This window comes from Onychomys torridus, chromosome 19 (assembly GCF_903995425.1).
Source record: "Onychomys torridus chromosome 19, mOncTor1.1, whole genome shotgun sequence".
NCBI classification, from domain to species: Eukaryota; Metazoa; Chordata; class Mammalia; order Rodentia; family Cricetidae; genus Onychomys; species Onychomys torridus.
This window is the reverse complement of record NC_050461.1, coordinates 26,389,769-26,417,121: the sequence shown is the minus strand read 5'-3', so window position 1 is coordinate 26,417,121 and position 27,353 is coordinate 26,389,769. Positions and strand designations below refer to the sequence as shown.

General features: G+C 40.6%; 1 protein-coding gene across 2 annotated transcripts in view; it reads left to right on the top strand.

Moving 5' to 3' along the window:
* Positions 1-27,353, top strand: part of Soga3 (SOGA family member 3) — a 54,345-nt gene extending 26,992 nt beyond the window's left edge. For both annotated transcript variants that reach the window (XM_036168775.1, XM_036168774.1), the window contains exons 5-7: positions 17,776-17,847; positions 24,498-25,673; positions 27,230-27,353. In XM_036168775.1, coding sequence (XP_036024668.1) covers positions 17,776-17,847; positions 24,498-25,673; positions 27,230-27,340 — 1,359 coding nt within the window. In that variant the 3' untranslated portion in view covers positions 27,341-27,353. The remainder of the gene's footprint in view (positions 1-17,775; positions 17,848-24,497; positions 25,674-27,229) is intronic.

The following is a 27,353-nucleotide window of genomic DNA, read 5'->3' as shown; positions in this document are numbered from 1 at the left end:
TCCTTAAGGTGCCTACATTAGTGACACAAAGGTAAACTAATGGAATGGGGACATAACACACGGTGTAACCATTCACTCATCTATGGACATCTTATTGATTTCACATCTTTCTTATCTTGCATAGCACTGCAACAAACAAGGATGTTCAGGTATCTCTTCAATATGATGACTTGTTTTCTTTTAGATCTACACCTAATAGACAGATCTCTGGCTCTGGTGGTAGTTTTAGTTTCAAGAACTTTCCTACTGTTTTCCTTAGTGACTATATTACCTTAAGTTCCTAAAAGCAGTAAGTAAGAACTTTCATTTCTCTTCATTACCACTACCATTCGTTTTTGCCTTGAGTCATCTTTTAATACTATGCATTATGTGTGTTTGGCATGCATGTACACATGCCACAGTATGGGTGTGGAGGTCAGGGGTTAATGCCTAAGAATCAGTTCTCTCTTCCCATCATGTGAGTTCTGGGTACTGAACTCAGATTAATTGTAAGGCTTGGCAGCAAGAGCCTTTATGCACTGAGCCATCTCACTGACTCTTTTTGTGTTACTTTTTAACAGCAGTCATTCTGATTTGGCTAATATGAAGTCCTGTTATAGTACTGATAGTCTTTTTTTAAAAATTTTCTTAACAGTATTTTTTTAAGTAGTAAAATGTTTAAATAAGATTAAAACTTTTTTCTTTTATTCTTTCTTAGTCTTAGTTTTAATTCTATTCATACACACACACACACACACACACACACACACACACACACACATACACACACATACACACACTATTCTTATGTTTTGAGACAGGGTTTTCCAGTCTATTTTGAGCTGGCCTTGAAGTCACAATCCTCCTGCTTCAGCCTCCCAAATCCTGAGCTTGCAAGAATGTACGCCTGTGCCTGGTGCTTATACTATTTGTGTCTTATCAAATTTGCTTTTGTGCAATCTACAGGAAGATGAATCCATTTATTTAATCCTAGTAATTTTATTGTTTTAGCTCATCATTCAGACAGACCTATGATCTGTTTTGAGTCACTTTTAACTTTTTTTTAATGGGCTGTGAAGCAGAGAGCTAAATTTACATTTTAGCATGTGGAACTACAGTTGCCCCTGAAACACGTTAAAAAGACTACTTTCTCCATGCCTTAACTTGGTGTACTTACTCTCCTCTCTGTTTGTTTTTGAAAATGTTGTCATTGAATGACAAAAGGAAATATTAATACAGTCATGTTGGCTCACTGTGGAGGCTTTACCTGTCCACCACACAATCCTTCTTTTCCCTTTTCTGCTTCAGAGACATGGAAAGCTTGATGTGTAATTTTCCTCCGGTTTCTGAGAGGTGCTAGTAATCAAACTGATCATTTTATATTTAAGGTTAAAAATAAATAGATAAATTCTAATTCTGAGCACTGAGTGACTCTGCATTTAAGGAATACTTTTATCACAGAAAAATTAGAAGCAAGCTTATCTTTAGTCTATGTAAAACAATATCCCTCCACCAAAGCTTTTTAACCTATGCAGCAGGTAAGGAAAATTATATCTCAGGATTTATTACTCAGGTTTTTTGTTTGCTTTTTGCTTTTAAAAAATTTTTTTGAGACAGGGTTTCTCTGTGTAATTTTGGTGCCTGTCCTGGATTTCGCTCTGTAGCCCAGGCTGGCCTTGAACTCACAGAGATCTGCCTGGCTCTGCCTCCTGAGTTCTGGGAATAAAGGTATGCACCACCACTGCTGGGCCATTGCTCAGTTTATCATCTATCCTGTCCCTGCATGGTTCCTCCTTGTATTAGAATTTTAGTGAATAGAGAGCTAGTCTTTGCATTTGAGATGGGCACCTTCTTCAGATGCATGAGCATGTGCAACTTGTGTGCCTGTACTGGGAAGAAAAGTTAGAAGAAAGAAGTGTTTTAATACCTCAGATTCTTGTTTTAATAATCCCAAGAACCACTCCCAGGAAATTCCTTTACTCCTTTTGAGTGCACTTCATAAATTATTGACTGTTCTGACATATGAAAGTTTTATCAAATTTCCTAAGTATATACTAGTATAAAGATAAATTTTCAAACACTCATACAATATCCATTCCTTAGCATCACGACATTTTGGAATAGCACCTTCAGCTATATTTGCTTCAAGATTCTCAAATGTATACACCCCCATTAAGACCATTTCCTCCATGATTGGAGTTAGTTAAGACACCATGTAGTAGAGATTGGACTTATTTTCTTTGCCTCATTGTAGAGAAAGTCCATAACAAATTACTATCACTGCCAGACATAGTTTCCTAAATGTTTTAATTGGTAAACCAGAGTAATGGTTACTATCCAACTTAATAACCTCAGCAAATTAGATGGGATTAGGAATCTCTGCATTTGTTGATGGATGTCAGTCGCAGCTTAAAAACACACTTTACCCATAGATGGAGTAAGTAAGGAATAAAATAATTTTAATAATTATTTCATGAATTATAAACTATAGTCTCCAATTAGAAAAAAATACCTTTGGTGCAAAAATCTCCCAGTCTTAAATCCAACTTACTCAATAGTTTTCTAAAGTCTTTGGCTGGTATCTAACTAAGAATAATATAATATGAATATCAAAGAAGCATCCATCATGTGCCTTTGCCTTGAGAAATAAGGTGGTCTGGCTTTCACATCAGTTTTTATCAATAATTTGGCAGACATTCTAACTGATCATCCTTATTCAAAAAGAATGTTTTCATAAAGATGAAGAAATTATTTATTTAATAAAACTACCTCACTAGTAGCTTTGAGTTCCCTGGGGGAGCCCAGAGACCCTTGGGGAATCAAGTTTTCCTTATATATAAAGAAAATGATTTGATCATATAATAAAAACCATAGTATAAAAGATCAGCAATCACTGGATCTACATCTGGTTTATAGAAGAGACATTTTCACAAATCTGGGTAAGCCTCAGCTATTAGTTTCCTCTTAGCTCTCCTCATGTGTTTCTATAGCAACTGCATCCCATTGACAAAAAAAAATAAAAATAAAAATAAAAAGTCTCTGTTTCTCTCTGATAGTACATGGCCTCGAAGACCTCTGACTTCTCTGGAGTTAAGTTTTCAAGTTCTGGCTCACCTAAACTTTGCTATGATAGTCATGGAGGGTTGGTTTTCTCACCTAAAAACATTTAAGCACTACTACCAAGTAATATGCTAAGAAAAGTTTAGATGTGTTCTAAAGTCATTATTAGCAACAAAGAATGACATTTAAAGAAAAAGACTATATATAATTTATTTGATCCTAAAGTAAGAACCCTGATTCCCATGCAGAAAAAGACTAAAGTTTTCTCATTCATCGGTATCTCACAAGTTCATACATTATAATCTCTAATAACATCATCCCATAGTCAATCTGGACTCTTTTATATGTATCTACCTTAGCATAGTGGGGAACAGATGGAAGAACTTGTATCAAGAAAGTTTTCCTGTGTCCCACCCTGTCCCGCAGCCACTTAGTCCCAAGTAAACACACAGAGGCTTGTATTAATTACAAATTGTATGGCCTATGGCTCAAGCTCATTATCAACCAGCTCTTATAACTCACTTCAATCCATTTCTATTCATCTATGTTTTGCCACATGGCTTCATGGCATTACCTGTTCTCTCACATCTTGCTGGTCCTGGTGGTGGCAGTGTCTGCCTGACTCCACCCTTCTCTGTCTCCATCTTCAGTATGAATGTCCCGCCTAATCTTATTCTGCCTCGACATTGGCCAAACAGCTTTACTTATCAACCAATGAAAGCAACACATATTCACAGTGTATGTATTCACAGAAATAGCTAAAGGAGAGAAAAGTAATTGAATTATTTTTATTAAAAAAAAAACTTTTAAAGAATGTAATCTGACCCTTGCAATTTCACTTTGGCATTGAATCAATAATTTTTTAAAAGATTTATGTTGTTATGTGCATATGTATAGACCTGAGTGTGTGTATGTGCATCGTGTACATGTAGGAACTTTGGAGGCCTGAAGAGAACATAGAATCCCCCTGGAACTGGAGTTACAGGCAGTTGTGAGTTGCCATGTGTGTGCTCAAAACCAAATCCAGGTCCTCTGCAAAAGCAGAATTATTCTGAACTGCTGAACCATCTCTAAAAATTCTTAGGGCAGAAAAATATGTTCTTGTTTGTTTTGCAGACTTTAAAAGCTGTTTTTATTTAGGCATTAGCTAGACAAAAGATAAAATAAGATTGGCTGCTGCAACTCAAAAGGCCAAAATAAGGTCTGTTGCTTCTGCAATAGGACAAAAGTATCCCACAGAAGAGGTTGATATATTGGGTGCAGATTTGGGGCTGCTCCCTCGTAAGTTAAACTAATAACTCTACCTTTGACTTTTACCTTTAAGACTGAGCATCCTCAGGAAAGGGTTACCTTCCTTATTGAGCATAAAAATGCCACAGTGTTTCTATTTAGTATTATGTCCTGGAAACAAATCCTAGAGTTAAAGTGCCAGTCAATTTCTAAGGCTGATTCTTGGAGAACATGAGTTAATGATGCCTTTCTTTTTCTCCTTTCTCCACACTATTCATCCTTTGCTCTTGATCTTAACTCTTCATGGAGTCTTGTCAAACCTGATCCTACAGTTTCTTGGGTACAGCCCTTTTTGCATTTGTTTTCATGTTTCAACTCTGACTTACTAGGGAGTCTTATGTAAATGGAGGTTATCTTTCTTCCTCTGCCAACAACAACTGGAGGAGCAGAAGGAAAAGCCAAATTTGCTAAAACTTACAGAAGATTTGATAATTCTTTTCCATACACTATATTTTTAATCATGTTTTCCCTTCCCCTAACTTCCCCTGGATCCTTTTCACCTCTCCACATGACCAACTTTATGTTTTTGCTCTCTGTGTTTCAAAAAGAACGAACATAAATGTGTGTGTGTGTGTGTGTGTGTGTGTGTGCGTGTGTGCGCATAAAACTTGGAACAAACTAGCAGAAGATCAGTAAGATAAAAACATGCCAAAACAAAGCAAAATGAAACAAAAAAAAGCCAAAAACTATGGAATTTGGTGTTGTACAGCTCCTGGGCATGTGGAATTACCTAGTAACACTCCATTGGAGAAAAATGTTTTATTCCTTTGCCATCATCTATGAATTGCAGAAAGCTTCTTGATTACAGGTGGGAGCCCTGTCCACTTACCCCTCTCAATGCTAGGACCCCCATGTGGCTTGAATCTGTAAGTCTTGGGCCTGTTGGTATATTCTTTGTGAGTTCATACCTGCAGCAGTATGGTTGTGTCTGGAAGACAGTGTTTCTTTGGAGTCATCCATCAACTCTGGCTCCTAAAAGCTTTTGTCTTCTCTTCTCATAGATCAGTGAACCTTGAGGAGAGAGATTTGATGAAGACATCCCATTTAAGATGGAGTGCTCTGAAGTCTCTCATGCTCTTTGCCTTGTTCAGGGGTTGGCAGAATTTAATTAGGAAGTTAGATCTGGGAAGGGTTCACTATAAAGACCCGCATATAATCCCTTTCTGAAAGTGAAGTTCAAATAAAAGAAACATTTCAAAGCTGTGTGATATTATCCAAGCCCTGTAATAGTGTGAATGCTAGATAAACTCATTACCTCTTAACTCAGGTCATACTTCCAGTGCTTGTTGGAACTTGATTAAAAGATGCATTCACAATTTAGCACTGAAAGGTGAACTTTTGAAATAAAATCTGTTTTTATTTTAAAAAAATCTCTTCTGGAGTCAAAATATTGGCAAATGCCCAGGGCAAACACACTAATCAGAATGTTTTTAAAAGCCAGATGTGGTGGTTCACGCCTATAATGCCAGTGCTCTGGAGGATGAGAAAGGGAATCATCGTGTGTCTGAAACCAGCTTTCACAGATCTCAGAGTGAGACCTTATCTAGTATTCCTAGGATAAACATAGAATCAAGATGCCTCTGAGTATATGCCAGGTAGGAAGCCACTGGCCTACCCACACTAGCTTCTGCCCCTCTTGCCCACATCTCCTTTAGATACAAGATCATGCCTTGGCATAAAGCTTGGAAACCCATCTCACCCACTGAGGGTGAGAATGGACAGTGTGTTCTAAGGAGAGTCTGGGTATGCTGTCTTTCTAGGCTTTCTCATGTCAGTGAAGAAAGGGGTGACTTTAGGGACAAGAGACCCTTTGGTGCCCTTCTAAGGCCTGGTTGCTTGTTAGGTTTTTGTTTTCTTTTGTTTTGAGAAATGGTTGCATGTAGCCTATGCTAGTCTAAAATTTGCTATTTAGTTATGGATTCTTGATCCTATTGCCTCCTTTTTGAACAACTAGGATGAGAGATATGCACTGCTGTGCCCAGTTTCCAAGACTTAATTGAGACAGGGTTCCTGCTTCTTGCAATTTCCCCCCAGTGTTTTGTGGTATATCCCTGGACCTCCCTCCAATGTTGACATGATATGACAGGTACTTCAGACTCTGAAAACAAGTGCATATGTCACTTGTGCTGTGTATAAGATACAAAGACACATTACATATATGTAATATATGTAAAGGAGGTTCCCATGCCTGGGGGGCCATACTCTGAAAGCATGAGAAGGGTAGGCTCAGAGATTATAGAGCTGGTGGCTAGACTGTGTCTTTGTCTCTGTGGGTCACAGTTAAATGTAGTTATTCAGATCAAGAGTTCTGAAATTGGCAATGTCAATGCTGGTTTAACATCTGTCAGGTGGGTAGTTTATCCAGTCATGATGATATCATACTGTGATGTCAGACTCCTAAAGCAGTGGCCAGATTCAAAGAGGAGCTACACACAAAGTGTTTAGCAATAGACACAGCCATATTTATTGCTCTATAAAAAATCATAGGCACTAATATTGTTAGTTCATTGATTTAAGCACCCTAAAAATGGGTCTCATTTTATATTTTGATATACATAATATATCTTTTGGTGGGGTTTTAGGCAACTTCTTGGTTCTTAAACTATTGAAAATATAAAGAGGCTACAAATCCAGACAATCAAAGTTCAGTCTGGAGCTCACTTGTAATCTCAGCACTCAGGAGCTGGTACAGGAGGATTGGGGCTAGCCAACGCCAGCATGGGGAACATAGTGAGTGCTAGGCCAGTCAGGGCTGCCGAGCAAGACTCCCTGTTAAAAGAACCAAAACAGCAGAACAGAAGAAGCAGACGTAGACCCAATTACAAATTTTTATTTAAAAAAAGCAATCTACTAGCACTTTTGGAACATAAACACTTCATTTTGTTTAATTGCTGTGCACACATAATTATTGGCAACACTCTATTTCCCAGTTCTCACATGAGAAGAGGCATGGTGGCCTCTTTTAAACAAGTTGGGGCTGGAAATGCAAAGAAGAAACTGAACAAGCAATATTTCCCACAGGCATCTCTGGAGAGCCATCTGAAGTGCCTGGACTGCCAGTAGAGAGGACTTGAGATATTACTGTTACCTCCCAAAACTGATTCTAATCCACCCCCTGACACACACACCTGTAGAAGATTCTAGGTTGAGTGAGTGAAGGTTGAGCAGAACAACAGAAGTGGTGGGGAGAGGTCACTGCTCTAAGTTCTTCTACGTTACTCAATCTCCCTTTTATTTTATAGTCGTTGGAAAGCGAACAAAATCATACTGGAATATGAATAGATGATTACATGGTTATTGAAAAATTAAATCTGATACTTATAGGTATTCTAGTCCCTCAGTCTTATTAAAAAGCAATACACCTTAATTTCTAGGGAAAGGATTTTGCACAGCACTTCACTTTAGCACCCCCACTTAAGTGCTATTTAAATGCTACTAAAACACATTACCTCCCAGGAATGAATGCCCTGGTTTCAGCATTTCTCTGGGGCACATTCATAGGTCTCATGTTAACATTTTCTACAGGACAAAATGTAAAGTTCCTGGCTCTCAAAGCAGATCCATCTTTTCAGTGTTTTCCTCTACCCCCCATCTTCAGGGTCTCTGTCTCATTGCTTCTCCTCTGAGGTTAATGTGTCTATGGATACACTCATCTCTTTCTTCCTGCTGCTTGTGTGATTTAACTTTGCAAAAGCCTCCAAAAGTCAGGCACCCTAGATAACTTTCTAGAATTCTTCCATTCTGGAATAACAGTTTCTTCAGTTATTCTCTATCTTTCATGTTACCAATTTGTTGCCTTTAGAGAACTCTTACTGTTTTAAATAATTTCGTCCTGTTTTTAATCTATACAAACAATTTTAGAGGAAAAATATTTTTAGGGACTGACTTTGTTAGGGTTCCTATTGCTGTGAAGACACACCATGACCCTGGCAACTCTTATATAGAAAAACATTTAATTGAGGTGGTGGCTTACAGTTCAGAGGTTTAGTCCATTATCATCATGGCAGGGAGCATGGCAGCATGCTTCTTAATCAGAAGGCAACAGGAAGGGGATTGAGATACTGGGTGGTATCCGGATCATAGGAAATCTCAAAGCCTGCCTCCACAGTGACACACTTCCTCCATCAAGGCCATACTCACTCCAGCAAAGCCACAATTCTACTAGTGCCACTCTCTATGAGATTATGGGGAACAATTACATTCAAACTACTGCAGTAACATTTGTTTACAGTATTTCCTTGTCGCTGTGAGAAAATACCCAGACAAAGGCAACATAAGGGAGAAAGGGTTTATTTTAGCTCTTGGTTCCCAGTTATAGTCTGTCACTGTAGGGAAGTCAAGACAACAAAAACGAAGCATCTAGAAGAGACCCAAAACAAGAGCAGGCAATGAGTGCATGCAGGCATGTGCTCTGGCCCTTCTCTCCACTCATCCAGTTCAAGATTTCTTGCATAGAGAATGGTGCCACACAAGCTGGGCAGGTTTCCTGGCTTAATTAACACACTCAAGATACCTTCCTGCCATGGGCATGCCCCCATGCCATCCTAATTTGACAATCTATTATTGCTATTCCCTTCCCAAGGTGATTCTAGACAGTTTCAAGCTGACAGTTAAAACTAGCCATCCCATTGTATATGTGCAATGGGTGCAACACAAACAGCAAGCAATATTTTCAGAATGACAACACATCTCCCTTCCTAACTCTTGCACACCTGTCCTTCATCTTGAGGCCATTTGAACTGCCATCTGTGTGTCTTTGTGTTTCTGAACTGTCATGGTCTAATGGCACGTTTTTCTCAAAAGTTGCTATTGCTCCTAATTAAACAATTATTTAACATGAATGAGATAGAATCCAGACCTCTTCCACATCTTTCCAGATCTGACTTAGGTCACTAAGAAGCTCACATTATACTGAAGTCCCTTTCAGCCATACCCATACTGAACTTCTGTTTCTCAGAAATAGATTATATTACTACATAAAAGATTTATAATTCCTTCTCTCTTCTCTTTTTCTTTCCATCTACCATGGCCTGACTACTTATACATCTGATTCAATGTAAGGTGCTACTTCATTCTAGAAATGAAGTAGCTTTCATTCATCCCTAGCTTTCCTTACCAGGTCTAGCCAGAGACTGGATTAATCCTTTCTCCTTTGTGATCTAATTGAAAACAATTAGGGATCACAGACTTGGGCCAGAATAGGATTCTTTTACATATTAAGTTGTTGCTTGTTTACACACACACACACACACACACACACACACACACACACACCTATTTTTCTTTCTTTCTTCCTTCCTTCCTCCCTCCCTCCCTTCTTCCTTCCTTCCTTCCTTCCTTCCTTCCTTCCTTCCTTCCTTCCTTCCTTTATTTATTTATTTATTTATTTATTTATTTATTTATTTCTCTATTGGGAGTTACTTGTGACTGGTGCATGCCTAGTAAGATGTGCCAGGAATCAGTTCTCCCCTTCCACCATGAGGGTCCTGGTAACCCAGTTCAGCTTGTCAGGCTTAAGCAATCTTACTAAAATCCCAGTAGTTACTTTGGACTTAACAGCAACACCACTGGCTGAGGCTACGTGAGCTGCCTCTATCTGTAATCTGGACCACTCAGGAAGATGAAGCAGGGGTATTGCTAGTTCTGGCTAGCTTAGGCTACATAGTTGAAACTCTCTCTCAAGATAAAAAGAAGAAAAAAACTCCAGGTTTTATTAAATTGTAGTTCAGCCTTAGTGTTTCTGATTCACTGGACCTAGGATGGGTCTCAAGAGGTTACTTTTCTAACAGCTTCCTGGTGACATTAGTGATGCTATTTTAGTGACTTCACATGGAAAAAGGCATTTGTTTGTCTACATTGCTAAGTTCTTGGTTCAGCAACTTCAAATTGATTAGTTGAGGTACATGTAGACTATTGACATGAATTAGTGCACAGTCAAGGCCAGTTAATCATATTTTTACATTATTGATGATTTTGTGGCATCATTGAATTGGACAGTGAACTGGTCATGGCAAGCAAATTGGGAAGAATGATGATTGCATTGGTTTTATTATTACTGTGGCACAGGATGAAGTGGGCCATAAGCAATAATAGAGTAAGTTCTTTATAAAAATATTCAATAAATACTCAGTGAAAACAAATTTAGGTCTTCCTTTAGATAGCTTCTATATAGAATGTGCTAGATTTTCCAACTCAAACCTCTATATTCTTGGTATTCTTGGAACTATTTCTTGACAGCTACCGAGTCAGAACCCACAGCTTCCAATTCTAAGACGACTTCTAAGGTGGCTTCAAAGAGATGGCAGGCCTCTAGCTTTAGACAGGTGGGACCATGGCCATTGGCAGGCAAGGTGAAGAGGCATAATTCCACCCACCTAGGTGATTAAGAATGCCTCACACCATGAAGGTGGTTGAGAACTCCTGAGGGAGAAGATGGCTGCAACCCATTATAGGGCAGAAATGACTGAGCCATGTTTTCTCCCCCTGTTCTCTTTGGAGTTGCTTTGCCTTGCCTCAAAGGAAGTTGGGAGGTGTAGTCTTCTGGAAGGAAATATCATTTCCAACTCTAAGGAGAGAGAAAAATAGAGATACAGAAAAACGGGGACATAGATTCTTTCTTAGTTGTTTCCTGCTATGGAGGGTTGTTGCTGGAGGAGCATAGTTCTGCATTTGTTGAAGAGAGGGGTCGTCTGGTGGAGAGGAGTTTTAACTTGATTGACTAGGATGGATCATGCAAGTGACTGTGCTTCTGGGAAGACTTATTGAAAAGTAATCATTAAGCAGATAATTTGGTTATAGAGTAAAATTGAGATTTCCTGGAAAGGTGGAGGGAAAGGGGGGAGAAGAGGTGGGAAGGATGGAGTGGGTCAGTGAGAGGAGGTGGGTACAGAGTTGACTCACAGTGACAGTGACTAGTCCCACTGCCAGAAGAGCTGCACTAACATGAGCTAGTAGAAGTGACAGGGAGCTCCAGAGCACCAAGGGAAGGGAACAGGAGAAAGGAGAAGACGAATGTGAAGAACCTGGGTTGAAGGATGAAGGTCCTTTGCAGCCAGAGTCTCTCTCCACAGAGCTGTTGTTGGGTGAACGCCATTGGGGGAGCTTATGTGGACCTTTTTTTCTTTTTTAGGGTGAAGTTCAGGAATTAAAACATTTTAAAAGACAGGGTAAAAACATAAGGAAGAAAGAAGTGATCAAGGAGAGGAGCCAGAGTGGGAAGGATCCAGATGCCCACCCTTAGGAGGCCTGTGGTTGAATTTTTGTCTGTGTCTAGGGCCCCATCACAAACTAGGTAGATTGCACTGACGTAGAAGCAGCAGCGTTTGTGGAGGAGAGCACAAATCCCATCATTAGCAGTAGCCAGATCGAGTCCCTTTTCATTTTAGAGCCCTGCAACACCCAAGGAATCCAGCTGGTCCTGGTGGATGTTAATCTGAACTGAGGTTTCTCTAAGGATTTTTCTGAGAGCTGATGGGACCAGGAGGTTAGTTGATTCAAGGAAGCCTTTAAGCCTAGACATTTTCATTCTAAGTTCTGAGTGGCAAGAAGAGGGATAAGTGGGGTGGCTCCTGATTCATTAGTCACCCAAATTGCTTTCAGGGTTTGGGGGGTGTTGATCTCTCTAACTGCTTCAAGATGACATAGGTTGCCAATTGTGGGCAGCAGAGTGGTCTATCTAAGGGACCATGATAAAACTTAATGGTTGGCAAAGATCCAGAACATAAGTCAGGAGGTAATAACTGTACAACTCTGTGGAGATTATTAGGAGATGAAATTACATCAAAATGAACATAAGTCAATAAAAGGGTAAATATTGAGTTAATATAAGGTTAAATGTAATTGTACAACCGGCTGGACCATGCACCAGAGTTCTGTGGGAGAATAAGGTAACTGTAATTAGCTGTTTGTTTACATCAGACTCCTGCACAAAGAGCAAGAACCTGGAAGCTTTGTAAAAGAAGTCAGTTAAAGTCAGCATCTAATTGACAATATAAAAGAGAAATGGAAAAATTTCCAAAGTCACCACTTGGATATTCTGAATAATTCCAAGGCTGTGAGTTTGGAGACGGAGTATCTGGTGGCTCCTTTAATTGGGGAACATGGGTGGTTAGGGTATGGACCCCGGACTTAGCTTTGGCTAAGAGGAAAAATTGAAAACCAGGGTAAAGGACACAACCAAATGAACTAGCATGCAGGTCTCATACCACTCAGGTGGTAGGCTTAAGTATAAGGTTTTTTTGTTCACAGCATCTTCATATGTCAGTTCAGGAGACATTGAAGGTGGAGAGAGTAATTGCTAGCCTCCTCTCTGTTGAGATTTGTAGAAAGTGGGTGCAAACTCCAAGTTCCTGCACTGGTCAAGAGAATCCGTCCTCTTGTCATGTGAGACATGAGGAGTAATTCACCTTTCCTGTAGCTAAAGAGGATGTTTTCCTGGTCTGGTGTCCACAGCCAGAGCAAGTGAGGATCACACAGCTGGATGCAGAAGCAGCAGACTTATTTCCATACATCCTTGTTCTGTAATGAGGCTAGCATGCAACTTACTCTGGTGGAATTGTGCTCCATCCAAAGGAACTGCTTGGGCCCGGGGACATTCTGCCATTCCAGTACCTATGTACCTATAAATTAAACCCAGTTTACTCAAGCATTCAAATTCTCATAACCAGCTTTTTAAAAATATACCTAATTTTAAATCTTATTTTCCATAAAACAAACTTTAAGTTTACTTTAAATTTGTTTTGAATGACTTGTTTTAGGCCCAATTTTAACAACATTTACTGACAACTATATAATGGCAAACATAAATTGGTGTTACCATCCAAGCTTGTCTCTATAAATGAATTAACTTGTTTTTAGCATGACTACAAACAGTTCTGGCACATTAAAGGATTTGGTCACTTATGAGGTGACTGACCATTAACTTGTATATCTTAATTATCTTTAATAGTTTACAATAAGTTAGTAACTTTTTTAAGATTAGGATTTTATAATTTTATCCCTGCTAGGCTTAAACCTTACAAATTATATCCTTAAAAAATATGTATATTTTTAAATTAAAGATCCTTTAGTATCAAAATAAACTTTAGACTATAAATACAGTCCACAAAAAGACTGAGAACCTCATTTTCCTGATCCTTTTATAGTGTGCTTTTACAAAATATCACAGGTTTTTATATGACTCAGTTTCTCCAAATAGCTAAAAAAGATGAGATTAGTATCTGTTAGCCTAAATAGACCATTATATCCTTAAAAATTTATAATCTTTAATCATCAAACATGTTGTCCTTAAGCTCTATTTTTAAAATTTTATATATATATATATATATATATATATGTATATACATATACATATACATACATATATATACCTATATGCCAGAAGAGAGCATCAGATCCCACTACAGATGGTTGTGAGCCACCATGTGGTTGCTGGAAATTGAACTCAGGACCTCTGGAAGAATAGTCAGTACTCTTAACCACTGAGCCATCTTTCCAGCCCCAATCCCTATTTTCTAAAAACCTTGTTCATGGTTTGTCCTCATCTGTTAATTTTTACTCTCAGTACAAAAGTCCTCACCCAAAATATCTTGGAGGACTCTTGTTGCCTTCTTAATCCAGGGAAAATAAAAGAAGACAAACCGTCTTGGAGATCTAGTGTTTAGTCTAATAAAAAGGAGATACGGTGATGAGCAGTGGACTCGGTAGGACTAGGAGTTTTATGGGTGCCACCATAATTGGTTTATACCACAAGGTCAAATTAAGCAAGATAGTGGTGAGGTCACATGGCATGCCTTCTTTGTAACCTTAGTAAAGACAGTGGCCAACTCACATGGATGCTTTCTCTCATGAGGTCACCAGTTAAGATGGTGGTCAACCTCATGGTTGCTTCCATCCTGCTGAGGTCATTAGTTAAGGTGGCAGCAGCAAGTCTCATGACTTCTATTTATTCACAGTTGAACCCAGCTCCCCAATAAGATGATCCCATCAAGCACACACTTCCCCCTTTTTTTCTTCAATAACATCTATTTTCCTAAGCAAGAGTTGAATCCAAGTTACATATATGGCATAGTGTAGCAAATTAAGATTACTTACACATAGACTTTTCATCTTAACTCCTTTTTGTGACAGATTTTAAACTGCCCTTTCTTCCTGCTTGGAATTTTACAGCCTTTGAGACCATGTGCCCAATGCTTTTCTAGATCTTGGGATAAAGTTTTCATTTTAGCAAAAGCTTCAAAGATATCTATAACAATAAACATTTTAGTAAACGAAACCAAGGAGAGGGGAGTAGTATTCAGAGAATGAAAAGAACAGACCCAGGGCTTGGAGGGACAGAAACAAAGGCAGGCTGAAGGCAGGAGTCCTACTCTCTCTCAGGAACTGTAAAGATACAAGTTTAGAGGCCCGGCAGAGGGGGCCTGCATTCCGGTCTGGACAGAGTTGCAAACCAGGGCTGAGAGGCAGAGATGAGAAAGTTGAAAGTGAACTGTGAGTTTTACAGGTGAGGGGCCTCAGACCAAGTGGGGCTTTTACCCACCAATGCCACAGCTCCCCAGAGTTTTCTTGAGTGTGAGCAGCAGGAAATATTAGATAGAAGGATTTATAGTGCGGAGATAAACAGATAGAAAATAAAGGATAGCCTCGAGAGGGCCTGGAACCTATTCCAACTGGGTCCTGACTGTCTCTGCCCCAGGCTATTTATAGAGATGCCAAGGGGCGGAGCAAAAGACCTCCTCCCCCAGCACAGCCAAGTGCAGACAATCTCAGACACCTGCACTCAGGCCCATGGTCCAATCATCCTCTATGCGGACCTGCTGGGTAAAGCCATGAGGAACCCGAAAATGGGCTCCCACAAGACCACTCTTACCATTTTGTTTTATGGAGTCATCTTAAATTAGTTTAGAAATTAAGACCAAAAGTTCCAAATTCTGGGCAGCTACAGTGATTGTCCAGCATATACTGAAGCCAGATTTACATTGAAAGGCCAAAGAGAGTTTCTGGTTTCAGTTCTCATAATTGCAGCTCCTTTTAGCCAGCAAACAGGCCAGGAGTGTCTTTTAGAGCAGATAATTTGAACCATACAGTGGGTATAGGACCAAGGTAAAAGCAGAGGTCAATATCCTGCTACTCAGAGTGTCCCCCATGTTTTATATTGACCAAATGTGCCTGGAAAGTAGGTTGGGTGTTCCCCCCAGATCCTATGATTCCTGGTTCAAGAAACTGCACTGAAAGGTTTCAGGGTGTTCCACCAATGTGGAGTGTCAGGCCAATGGAAAATTTCTGAGAGTCTCTGCCAGATTTTCACACAGCTAGTGCAAAGTCCCCAGTGCCTTTGACTGAGCAAATCAAGTCTCGACAGAGGCAGGCTCCCATGAACCCCCAGACCCAACCAGAGCACCTCTGAGTTGGATCCTATAAATTACTTTTTTCTGGCATTTTGGGGTAGGTTGCATGCATGTTCTTGTGGAATGGTGCTTTGCCTCCCAGCTAGAAGATCAGACTGTGTCTGGGAAAGAGAGAGGAGAGAAGGGTGGAGATGGAGAGTAAAAAGAAATGGTTGCCCGAGAGGAACAGGTGGCCTTCCCAGGTTTTCTAGGGCCTAGGACTGGCAAACCTAGGAGAGCCAGGGAGGTTTGTCCATTGGAGGGCGTAAGCAGCTAGTGGCCTCTGACTTCTCATCCAGGGTTTTGGCATCATAAGTTAGATCTCTGAGGTGACTTAAAAGAGATGGAAGGCAGAGAAAGAGCAGTATCTGACTTTAGAGAGGTAGGACTGTGTTCACTGGCAGATAAGGCAAAGGAGCATAATTTCACCCCTATGGGTAGTTAAGAATCCCTGAGAAAAAAGATAGCTATAATCTTTTGAAGGGACAGGAAGGTCTTTAGCATGTTTTCTTCAGTAGCCTTCCCCTTCCAGAATTGCCTTGGCTAGCTGCAAGGGAAGCTGGGAGTTGTATTCTTTTAAGAGTAAACTATCATCACATAACCTAATGTAGAACTCCAGAACACTGGTTCTCAACCTGTGGGTTGCGACCCTGACAGGGTCGTATATCAGGTATTTACATTATGATTCACAAGAGTAGCAAATTTAGAGTTATGCAGTTGCAACAAAATAATTTTCTGCTTTGAGGGGTCACCACAATGTGATCCATTGTATCAAATGGTGACAGCATTAGCATGGTTGAGAAACACTGCTCTAAAGAATTACAGGTGAATATCAACATGCACTACTGGTTGACCTGTGTAGTTGGATCTCATCCTGAATAAAAACAGTTACAGCCATACATTCCCCCACTACCTGTGCAGACACCTTCCTTTCACCCTGGATAGTATATGAAAAGTTAGCATATGAAGGATTTAATTTTCAGCTCTTTGTATTCACACGAGGCTTCCTGTTTTGAGTTGTTTCTGTTATATCGATGTATTCCTATTCTTCTCATTGGCTTTAGACCTTTGTATTTTTATGTTTACTCATTTGTTCAGTGAATATTTTCTACCCTCTGCCAAGTGGCAGACATTTTTGTCACAGAGGTGATGCTGCACTAAGAAAAATATCCTTGCTTCCTGAAGCCTAAAACATTGCATTTCCTACCATGCACTGTAATTGCTGCCTTCCTCTCTCCCTTATCTAGTTTGAGCCTCTGGTGGTATGTGTGGTATCTAGTTGAACTTTGATTCTGTAGCTCAATACCTAGTGGCAAAGGATAGATAGTCACACATGGGTAGTTAGTATTTATATGGTTCATTCTAATTATATTAGAGTGAGAAACGGAAGTGAGCATCAGTGATTATAGAGTGCTGGTCCATGGCTGGTCTTGTTAATATTCTGTGAATCAGTGTTTGCTTGAATTTTAATTTTGACCAGTTCATCATGTATGGGAAACTTTAAATAATGATCCAAACTCCAAGCTTCTCTGGGAAAAGTCCACATTCCTGAGGCTCCCAGACCACCTACTCCTTGAGATAAAGAACTCTTCCCATCTTCCCACTTCCTATTGTGTTGCATGGATATTTGTTTGAAAGGGTGTGGGGTGAAAGGATGAAGTTCTGTAAATTCTGCATGAGTCCACTGAAAATGTCTTGGTGAACTTGTCACAACCTAACCAACAATGGAAACAACTTAGTCACTTCTTTCTCTCTTAGTGATGAAGAATGCTAACAGGCCCTTGCCTGCATGTGAGTTCTCTAGCATGTTGAGTCTCGGGTCTGTATTTTGTCTGAGTTGGTTCTCTGTCTTTCACAGTAAATGACTAATTGCCAGCTACATTCTACTGTGACTTAATCTCTGTTTCCAGGAAAATTAAATCTGTCTGTCTCAGGAATTCTACCTTCCTTAGGAACTCTTTTTATTTGTCTTGGTTTCATCATATGACATAAGGACACTTAGAAACAACTGGGTTAAAAGCTACTAGTTTGCCAAACTAATCATGTTCTTGTTTTGTTTCAGTTATCCTTAAAAAGAAGAGGAAGTAAAGATTTGCCAAAATCTGAAAAAAAGGCTCAACAGACTCCCACAGAGGTATGTCAAAAAAAAATTTAAAGCACATATCAAGCACCTCCAAATGTACATATTAATAAGCTACATTTACAAATAGACCTAATGGCTTGATAGGCTTATGTGAAACACACCAATTATGCCTATCAACTATGTAGCTGTAGACACAGGTGGTAACATGTTTGGAGTAGTTGCTTAGAAAGCTAGCACCAACCAATATCACATGAACTTTTACATGGCAAGCCCATGACAACATGCCATTGGTGCGTTCTGTGCTGCTTTATTTGAGAACTGTGCCAGAGTGCTAATTTCATTCTTTCATGATTAATGAAGTCAGTGTAATGACTGTTCCTATAGCATCTGCAGAATAAAGAATGCTGTAAGAAAAGGTAATAGAAGGATCAGAGAGACCAATGATGATGATGATGATGATGATGATGATGGTCATTCTTGGTACCATCGACAAGAAGACAAAAGGAAGGAGAGAAAGCATGAAAATTAAAGCTTAAAAAATAAACATAACATGGAACCAAAGACTAATGGATGAAAGATAAACTAGCATGGATACAGTCTCGGGCCCTTGATCAGATTCATTTTTTCTGACAGTTAAACAATTGAAGGACAGGAAAAATCTAGAGTGTGGCAGGTGGCCATAGAGAAGTCTCAGTCACCACAAATGGAATCAGCAGCTGAAGAAAGATATTTATTGGAGGATTGGGGGAATGCACACATGTAGCAGAAAAGGACCCTCTGCAAAGCAGAAGGGGGCACTTGGAAAGCTGAAAAATCCAGTTTCTTTTGGTTGTCTGGATTTTAAAGTCTATGAAGAAATTTTCTCCCTTGACTTTAGGTTGTTGGTTAGCCCACAGTTGTTGGGTAATATGTCCTGATCTGGCTGTGAACTTACTGAGCCAGTCTATCAGTGTGGAGCCTGCTATTGGGAGACAAAAGCCAACCAGGCCTTCATTTTAAACTTTCAGACTTTTGTCTCGTAGTAGAAGGGTGAGCAAGAAGCTGGCCATCTTGAAAATTCACCACCTTTATTTCTTAGCCAACCCCACCCCCCCCCCCCCCCCCACCTCCCCACCCCACCCCACTCCCGTGCACCCAGTCTGTCTGCCAGGAGGTCCATCTAACTCCTAGTATATTAGTATCACATAAAGTCTCTCATATGTGGAACACTGATGTAATTGCATAAAAATGTGACATGAAAGCAAAAGGCAAAGTATTTGACAAGGAAGGGGACCAGTGAGCAGGAGAAATGGAGAGAAGAGAAAATTATGGGGATCAACTATGATCAAAGTACAATGATATATATAAATGAAAATGTCATACTGGGACTCATTATTTCGTACCCTAACTAAAAAACAATTAAAAAAAAAACATTAGAAATACATTATAGTAAAAACTGGCTCTTAGACTAGGGTGGGCTAATGTGTGTGTCAGATTTTAAAATAGAAAAATAAACAAATATTTGAGACAGAAGTGGCACTGTGACGCTCCAAAACACTTAGCCAGATACTAACTTCAAGTGTGCAAACTGGAATGTAGAGTACAAATGCATGATACATTTTAATAATTATTTAAAGCTTTCTCTTTAGGTAGCTTTAAGCAACATGATGATGCTCTTATAGTCAAAATTTGATACATTATCTACATCCTTTCCTTAAAGCATAGCATTTTAAATATGTTTCCCCCTTTGCTGTCTCTTTCCACCCAGTTTTTGGCCAGTTTTCTTCCAGATACTTACAGGAGTACATTTCTAGAATCTCAGAGGCTCATTCTAAGATAGTAAATCCCTTTTCTCTGTCCAAAAAGTCTGTCTCTGCCTGGACTTTAGCTACCTCACTCCAAATGCTCTATGGTGGACCATTTCACATGCTGCCAGGAACATTCTTCCTGTCTTCAGTGATTCCATGTGTTTCCCATCCTAAAAATCACGAGTGAGCCTTAGCCAGTAATTTATTTTTCAAACCTTGCTTTTTATATATTACACTTCTTACATTAAAGTAGACTCATTTTCTCAGGAACTCCCACCCTTGTTCCTGGTTGCATAGACCTCTTCCTTCAGGAGCATGTGGGAATCCTCCTACAAAAGACATCATAGCTTTTCTTAGTTTCTCAGGACACCCTAGTACCCTACAAAAGTCAAGATGCCTCACAGTCCACTAGCTTTTGATTTCTGGATATTAATTTCCTGGAAGGTATGTAAGTGTAGTGCTGTGGTATTGCAGAACCTGCTATCATTTCTAACACATTGATTTTTCAGACTATAATGTGTCATATTTTTAAAATCCATCTTAGGAAGTTTATTGGGGGAAAATGCCAGTTAAAAAATTATTCCATCTTTATAAACTTATGAAATGATTTGGTTGTTCAGATAGGTGGCAGACTGTTGATCCACACACCTATGTTACTGTAAGCATCCCATTTTTGTATCATAATTCTTATTATGAAATGATCTGTCCTATTCAGGGCAATTTTATAAACAGGGGCCATCCTACTCCACTTTGAATTATCCGTTTGTAGTGTCCAACACTTAGCATGCTCAGCACAGACTTTCAAATAATATAATATTGTTTCATTTTATATGTTGATTAGAAAATGTCAGCATACTGTTTATTTGAATCTACAGTCACGGCAATGTCATCTGGCCTAACCTATTATAATCTGTATACATTTTATATATCATTTTGTGAATCTACTTTATGTTCTTGAATCTATTCCTTTTACCTTCCTCCAACAGCAGACTGGCTCTATTCAAAATGAGAAATAATATTAAGTGGAGATTGAGAGCAGTCACTTTCAAGTCAGGTTACCTATCTTGAAACCTTGGTTACATGCTGTCTACATGACCTTTGATAAGCTGCTCATTCATCCTGGGACTCTGCTTCCGTGTGTGTGTGTGTGTGTGTGTGTGTGTGTGTGTGTGTGTGTGTGTGTATTAGCTTCCAACATTAGCCTTTCAGATCAAAGCCAGGCTCAGCTTGCATCTTGATAGCCGTTTGTTGTCTTTATGTTTCCTTTCTTATACATCGTTTTTTATCTTCCTGTGAATGAGTCTTTGACATGGACAGAAATCACAACTTGTTTCCCACCTCAGAGAATTTTGAGTTTTCTTGCCTTTTTTTAATATAGAAAAGTGGAGCGTATATTTTACCACTCAATTACTTTGTACAGAACAAATTTCTGTGAACCATTTCTTTCAATAATTATGTATGGTGTTTTTATGCCCAATTTTAAATGCAGTCTGCAAGTAGGTTATAAGATAAAGAGACAGAAAGCACATTGGCATACAGAGTTCTTAAACTCTCAGAGTTGCATAAGCTAGCACACTTTGTATCTTGAAAAGACTTAGCTTCTAATAAGTAAATCAATTTCTGTGTCCACCTCCCCTTACTACATGTTAAGACTCAGTCTTAACATGACTTAGTCACATATAGGAAATTTCCAAGTCTTAAATATGTTTTTATTCCTTTGGGTAAGAGAGCTGATATGCATACAAATCAGACATATTTCTATCTTTGGTTTGCTTGACATAGCACAGTGCAGAATTGTTCTGCTCCACTCTGTGGTTTGTATCAAACCCACTGCTGTGCTAATTAGATTAAAACCACACCATATGTAAATAGAAGAAAAGTTTTTCTGTAATAGAAAATGAAGTTTCTGCCATATAGGTGACTCTACCCAGCTACCAAGTCTCATCTAAGTACACTTTCCAATAAAACTTATTGTATGTGAAATCACATTTGATATTGACTAGTCAGATATCCTCTCTGATTGTTGTGACCTACTATGTAATGAGTCTTTCTCTGTCCCACCAACTCCCAAATAATGACATGGAGACTTCTTATTAATTGTGAAAGCTCAGCCTGTAGCTTAGGCTGGATCCTCATTAGCTCTTATAATATAAATTAACCCATTTATATTAATCTATATTCTGCCACATGGCTCATGATGTTACCTCTCCTTTCGCATGTCCCACTTGCTCTGTGTCTCCTGGCACCTCTGCCTTTCTTCTTCCCAGAGTCCTCTCTGTCCCTGGAAGCACTACCTATACCTCCTTCCTCCCTAGCTATTGACCGTTCAGCTCTTTATTACACCAATCACAGCAATACATCTTCACACAGTGTACAAATATCCCGCAACACTACATGACCTGCCAAACCTTTGAGCATTTCTTACCCTTGTGCCTTTCTTTTCTTCTCTTGTTTGGTTGCCTTCATGACTGTTGCAACAGTTTCAGTCATCACATCAAGTTATCTTGTTCTCACATCCTTTGGTCAAATATAAGATTTCTCTAAGTTTCGGAGCATAAATTTTCATGATCTCAGCCCTGAGATTCCACATGCCTACTGGTAGATGTTTATATAGTCTCCATTAAATGCTGTCCCATAAAGGCAGTGTTATAAATACCTAAATCCACATTCATCACCCAGAATTTGTTTCTCTTTGTTCTTTCTGTTCCTGAAGTCATCAGGTCTACCAAGACCCTAAAGTTCAGAACTTCAAGGGTTATTTTTTTTTTTTTTTTTCATCTTCGGCTGCTGTGGTCTTAAACACTGTAAGGTACCCTTGATCTCAAGAGCTTCCTGCAAGGCTGCATCTCTCTCTTCTGGTGGAATGGACACTCCCATGGAAGCTTTCTTTGATGTACCCTTTCAGCCTCCACTCTGTGCATTACTCGGAGCTGTTTCACCTTGGATCGCTGTGCTCACACTCGGCTTCTCAAGGAAAACAGAGGGCGACACATCCTAGTTCTTCAACTTTACCCCACTGCCCTAGTTTCCCTATTTGAGCTTCTGTTCTAGAAACAGCTCAAATGAAAACACTTCTGCAAACAGCCTGAATATAGCTTCTGCTCTGTCACCTACTAACCTGTGCTCTGCCATGGCAAGCCTTTTCACCTGTAAAGAGGTGAAAGTTCCAGCTGCTCTGATGGCTGGAGTCAGGACATAATGGCAGAAGGAGTGTAGTGTTCAGCCTCTGCACCACTTAGCATCTCTCTGACCCTTCGTTCTCTCATTAGTAGTTAGAAGGGTTTTGTTTCCAGAGCCTCTCTAGCAGAAGCCCATCCTCTCTAGCAGAAGCCCATCCTCTCTAGCAGAAGCCCATATTCTCTAGTTCTTTATCAGACTGCATCTCACACTTCAGTGACCCAGAAGTCTGAGTAAAGAAGGGATGCTTATATCAATCTTTAAAAGAAGGATTAGGGATGTTGCTTGTTGGCAGAATGCTGGCATAGCATTGCCAGGCCTGAGCTCCATCTGTTGTGCTGCAAAACTATCATCTATCTGTTTGTCTGTCTATCTATCTATCTATCATCTGCCTATCTACATATCTGTTCATTTAAATAAGGAAACCAAAGTGAATTTTGAGAAAATGTTCTTGAAAACTGTTTTAGTTACTATTTTATTACTGTGATAAATCATGACTGCAGCAACTTATACAAGAAAGCATTTAATTGAGTTTTCAGTTTTAGAAGGCTAGAGATTATAACAGCAGGGCAAAGGCGTGATATCAGGAACAGCTGTGAGCTCACATCTTGATCCACCAACAGAAAACAGAGAGGGTACATTGGCAATGCCCTGAGACTTTTGAAACCCCAAAGCTCTTGGAGACACAGCTCTTCTAAGAAGGCTCCACCTCTTAATACTTCCCAAATAGTTTTACCCTTGGTGACCAAGGATTCAGATTTGTGAGCCTATGAGCCCATTCTTCAAACCACTGCAGACATAATAACTTGTTTGAAAGTTCTTAAAAGAGATTTCTATTTCTTTGTTAGCACTTCAATTTAGTTGATGATTAGGCTTCCGAGGCCTGAGTACGGATGTGTGAGAGGATCTTCACCAGGTCTGTTCCATTGTTTTTTCAACAGGCAGAGTCAACTCTATCCATTTTAGCAGATGGCAGTGCATCTTATATCAGAAACCATGCAGAGTGCCTGCCAGTTTTACCTTGCATGGATCGTTCTAGTGGGAGACTTTCCGTTCTTTATGGGCTTTGAAACAACTTTCCTGCAAATAACAGTGGGTGGAAGATGGTTCCCTCACAATGCTCAGGAGCCATAGCGTCAGAGAGAAGTGAAGTCATGTATCACTCTTCTTCTCTCCCACTGTGTAGCCTTGAACAAGTCACCCAACACCTTTAGCCCAGAGAGTATATAAACAAGGAAGGTATAGTTGATTCCTAATTATACATTCATTCTGACTTTTAAATCAAATAATGTTTTCTTCTGGTAAAGAGCTGAAGAGCATCTGGTTCACACTCATGCTCAATAAATGGCAGTGAGTGAGTACAAAGTGACTACATGTTCCTTGGGGCCAACAGGGTTTATATTTAGGGCAGTTTGGGGGAGTCCAAAATAAAAAGAACATTGGCGAGAGAACCAGGAAGTGGCTGGCAGCCGTAGGTACATATAATGATCCCTGAATAGTAGTGACCAAAATTTCCCCCTTTTCCTACCCTCTTTTCTTTCTGGAACACACTACCTTAATTTTCAACTGGGCAAAAAGAACGTAAGTGATGTGAAGAAAACACACAACTCTCTTTGTGACATTAAGTAGCAATTACAAGGAAAAGAAAGTTATTTTTGCAGATGTCCTTTCTCGGTTGTTTTCTCTATTTGCATAGAAATGACCTCGTGTCCTTTCCCCCACTTTCCCCCTAATGAGGAGGACAATGAGGATTTGAAGTGCCAGCTGCAGTTCGTTAAGGAAGAAGCTGCCCTGATGAGAAAGAAAATGGCCAAGATCGATAAAGAAAAGGACAGATTTGAGCACGAACTCCAGAAGTACAGATCCTTCTATGGGGATCTGGACAGTCCTCTACCCAAAGGAGAAGCTGGGGGACCTCCCAGCACCAGGGAGGCCGAGCTCAAGCTGAGGCTGCGGCTGGTGGAGGAAGAGGCCAACATCCTGGGCAGGAAAATAGTGGAACTCGAGGTGGAGAACCGAGGCCTGAAGGCCGAACTGGACGACCTGCGGGGCGATGACTTCAATGGCTCGGCCAACCCCCTCATGAGGGAGCAGAGCGAGTCCTTGTCGGAGCTGCGGCAGCACCTGCAGCTGGTGGAGGACGAGACCGAATTGCTGCGGAGGAACGTGGCCGACCTGGAGGAGCAGAACAAACGCATCACCGCGGAGCTCAACAAATACAAGTACAAGTCCAGCGGCCACGACAGCTCCAGGCACCACGACAGCGCCAAGACCGAGGCGCTGCAGGAGGAGCTGAAGGCGGCGCGCCTGCAGATCAACGAGCTGAGCGGCAAGGTCATGCAGCTGCAGTACGAGAACCGCGTGCTCATGTCCAACATGCAGCGCTACGACCTGGCCTCACACCTGGGCATCCGCGGCAGCCCCCGCGACAGCGACGCCGAGAGCGACGCGGGCAAGAAGGAGAGCGACGACGACTCCCGGCCTCCCCATCGCAAGCGCGAAGGGCCGATCGGCGGCGAGAGCGACTCGGAGGAGGTGCGGAACATCCGCTCTCTCACGCCCACCCGCTCCTTCTACCCGGCACCCGGACCCTGGCCCAAGAGCTTCTCCGACCGACAGCAGATGAAGGACATCCGCTCCGAGGCCGAGCGCCTGGGAAAGACCATCGATCGGCTCATCGCGGACACGAGCACCATCATCACCGAGGCGCGCATCTACGTGGCCAACGGGGACCTGTTCGGACTGATGGACGAGGAGGACGACGGCAGCCGCATCCGGGAGCACGAGCTGCTCTACCGCATCAATGCACAGATGAAGGCCTTCCGCAAGGAGCTGCAGACCTTCATCGACCGCCTGGAGGTGCCCAAGTCTGCGGATGACCGCGGCGCCGAGGAGCCCATATCCGTGAGTCAGGTACAGTTCTGCCTTTTGCGAGCCATGGCGATGGCGAGGCTGGCCCATGGAGCTGCGGTCCCTCGTGGGGCGTCTCCGACCCCGACTTCCACATCCTACCTTAGGGAAGTTCCATCTCATAGCCTTGCGGGGCTTTGAAGCCCCGAAAGGCTCTTGTATTTTCACACTGTGTTCCACCAGGCAGAGGTTCCCGAAACCCGAGATAGATCATTAACAATGATTCCTTCCTGTTCTGCAGAAGGGAAAATTCAACACTGACACAATCAGGCTTTGTGTAATGACTGATGGGTTTTTTAAATGCACATTATCATTTTTAAAGGTCAACTTTTTTTTTTTTTCAGTATTTCCCTAACAGGTTGGCTGGCATAAAAGTCCTCAATAGGAACCCTCAAGTGTTTATTTGAGGTTTGTGAGCAAGTTTCAAATTGAGTTTTAAGATGATAAAAATAACTAAATAAACCGTGGGAAGCGATGCTCACCTTAATTCCCAGGACTTGGGAGAAGTAGAAGCAAATGGGTCTCTGTGATTATAGGCCCCCAGGGCTGCATAGTGAGACCCTGTCTAAAAATGTTTTTTCTTCCTAATTAAACAAGATTAACCAATACTTCTGATGAATGTACAAACTGGTAGTAAGGAGACATAGTCTTGTGCCTAGAGCCCTATGGGTGAGACACATACAAACTGCCCCTTTAGCTAAATTGGAGGTAACACGGTGGTTATTTCTGGCTAGAACAACATCAGTTCAATAGTGCAGATCCAGAGTGAGAAGTTTGTAGCATAGCTTTAAGGCGATACTAATTCAAAGAAATAATAATAAGTATCCCAGCACAGGGGAAAGCAGCATTTCCCTCCTGACTTGTAGAGGCATACCGGATGAATGGGACTCAGCAGCTTTGGCCAGGTATGGTGGCCACTGAAAGATCACTGCATTTTGCCCACGTTAACCACATAAAAGATCTTTATGGAACCAAGCAGGCAGTACCATCCCTCGCAGCAGCCTGATGTCCTGTATCCATTGGAGAACCCACCGAAGTACAACAGCATGCATGGCTTTGAACACACTGGAGACACCAATGTTGAAAACCCAGTTTATGCGCAGAAGCATGACATTAGATTACTTGCCTGTTGACCTCAGCTAGAGAACTTGCAGCCCCATTGCTTATTGTGCATGTTGCTATGCTTTGCTGTGGGGGTTGGGGGGGGAGGATTCTGATAGAACTCAATGGCTTTCACAAGGTTAAATGTTACTCTTTCCTATTGAGTATGTTTTGGTACTAGTTTTTGGTTTTCATTTTGCAGGTTTTATTTTGAATACCAAGCATGTGGTGTTTTCAGCTGTACTCTTGGGGGAATATTTATTTATTTATTTATTTATCAGAGTGAGAGAAAATGCTGTTTATAATAAAATATTTTAAGAATTTGAAAGTATAAGCCTAATTGGGGGGAGATATTATTATTTTAGGTTGAGTCGGTGCTTTGATAAGTTGATAAAAATATAAGCTTTAAAATGACTGCTAATTAGCTCTTCTCCCTGTCTCCACGTTTGCCTTCCCAGATGTTCCAGCCCATCATTTTACTTATTCTCATCCTTGTATTATTTTCTTCGCTTTCTTACACAACAATATTTAAACTTGTCTTCCTTTTCACACTGTTTTTTGTACTGTAAGCCCTTCATCGTT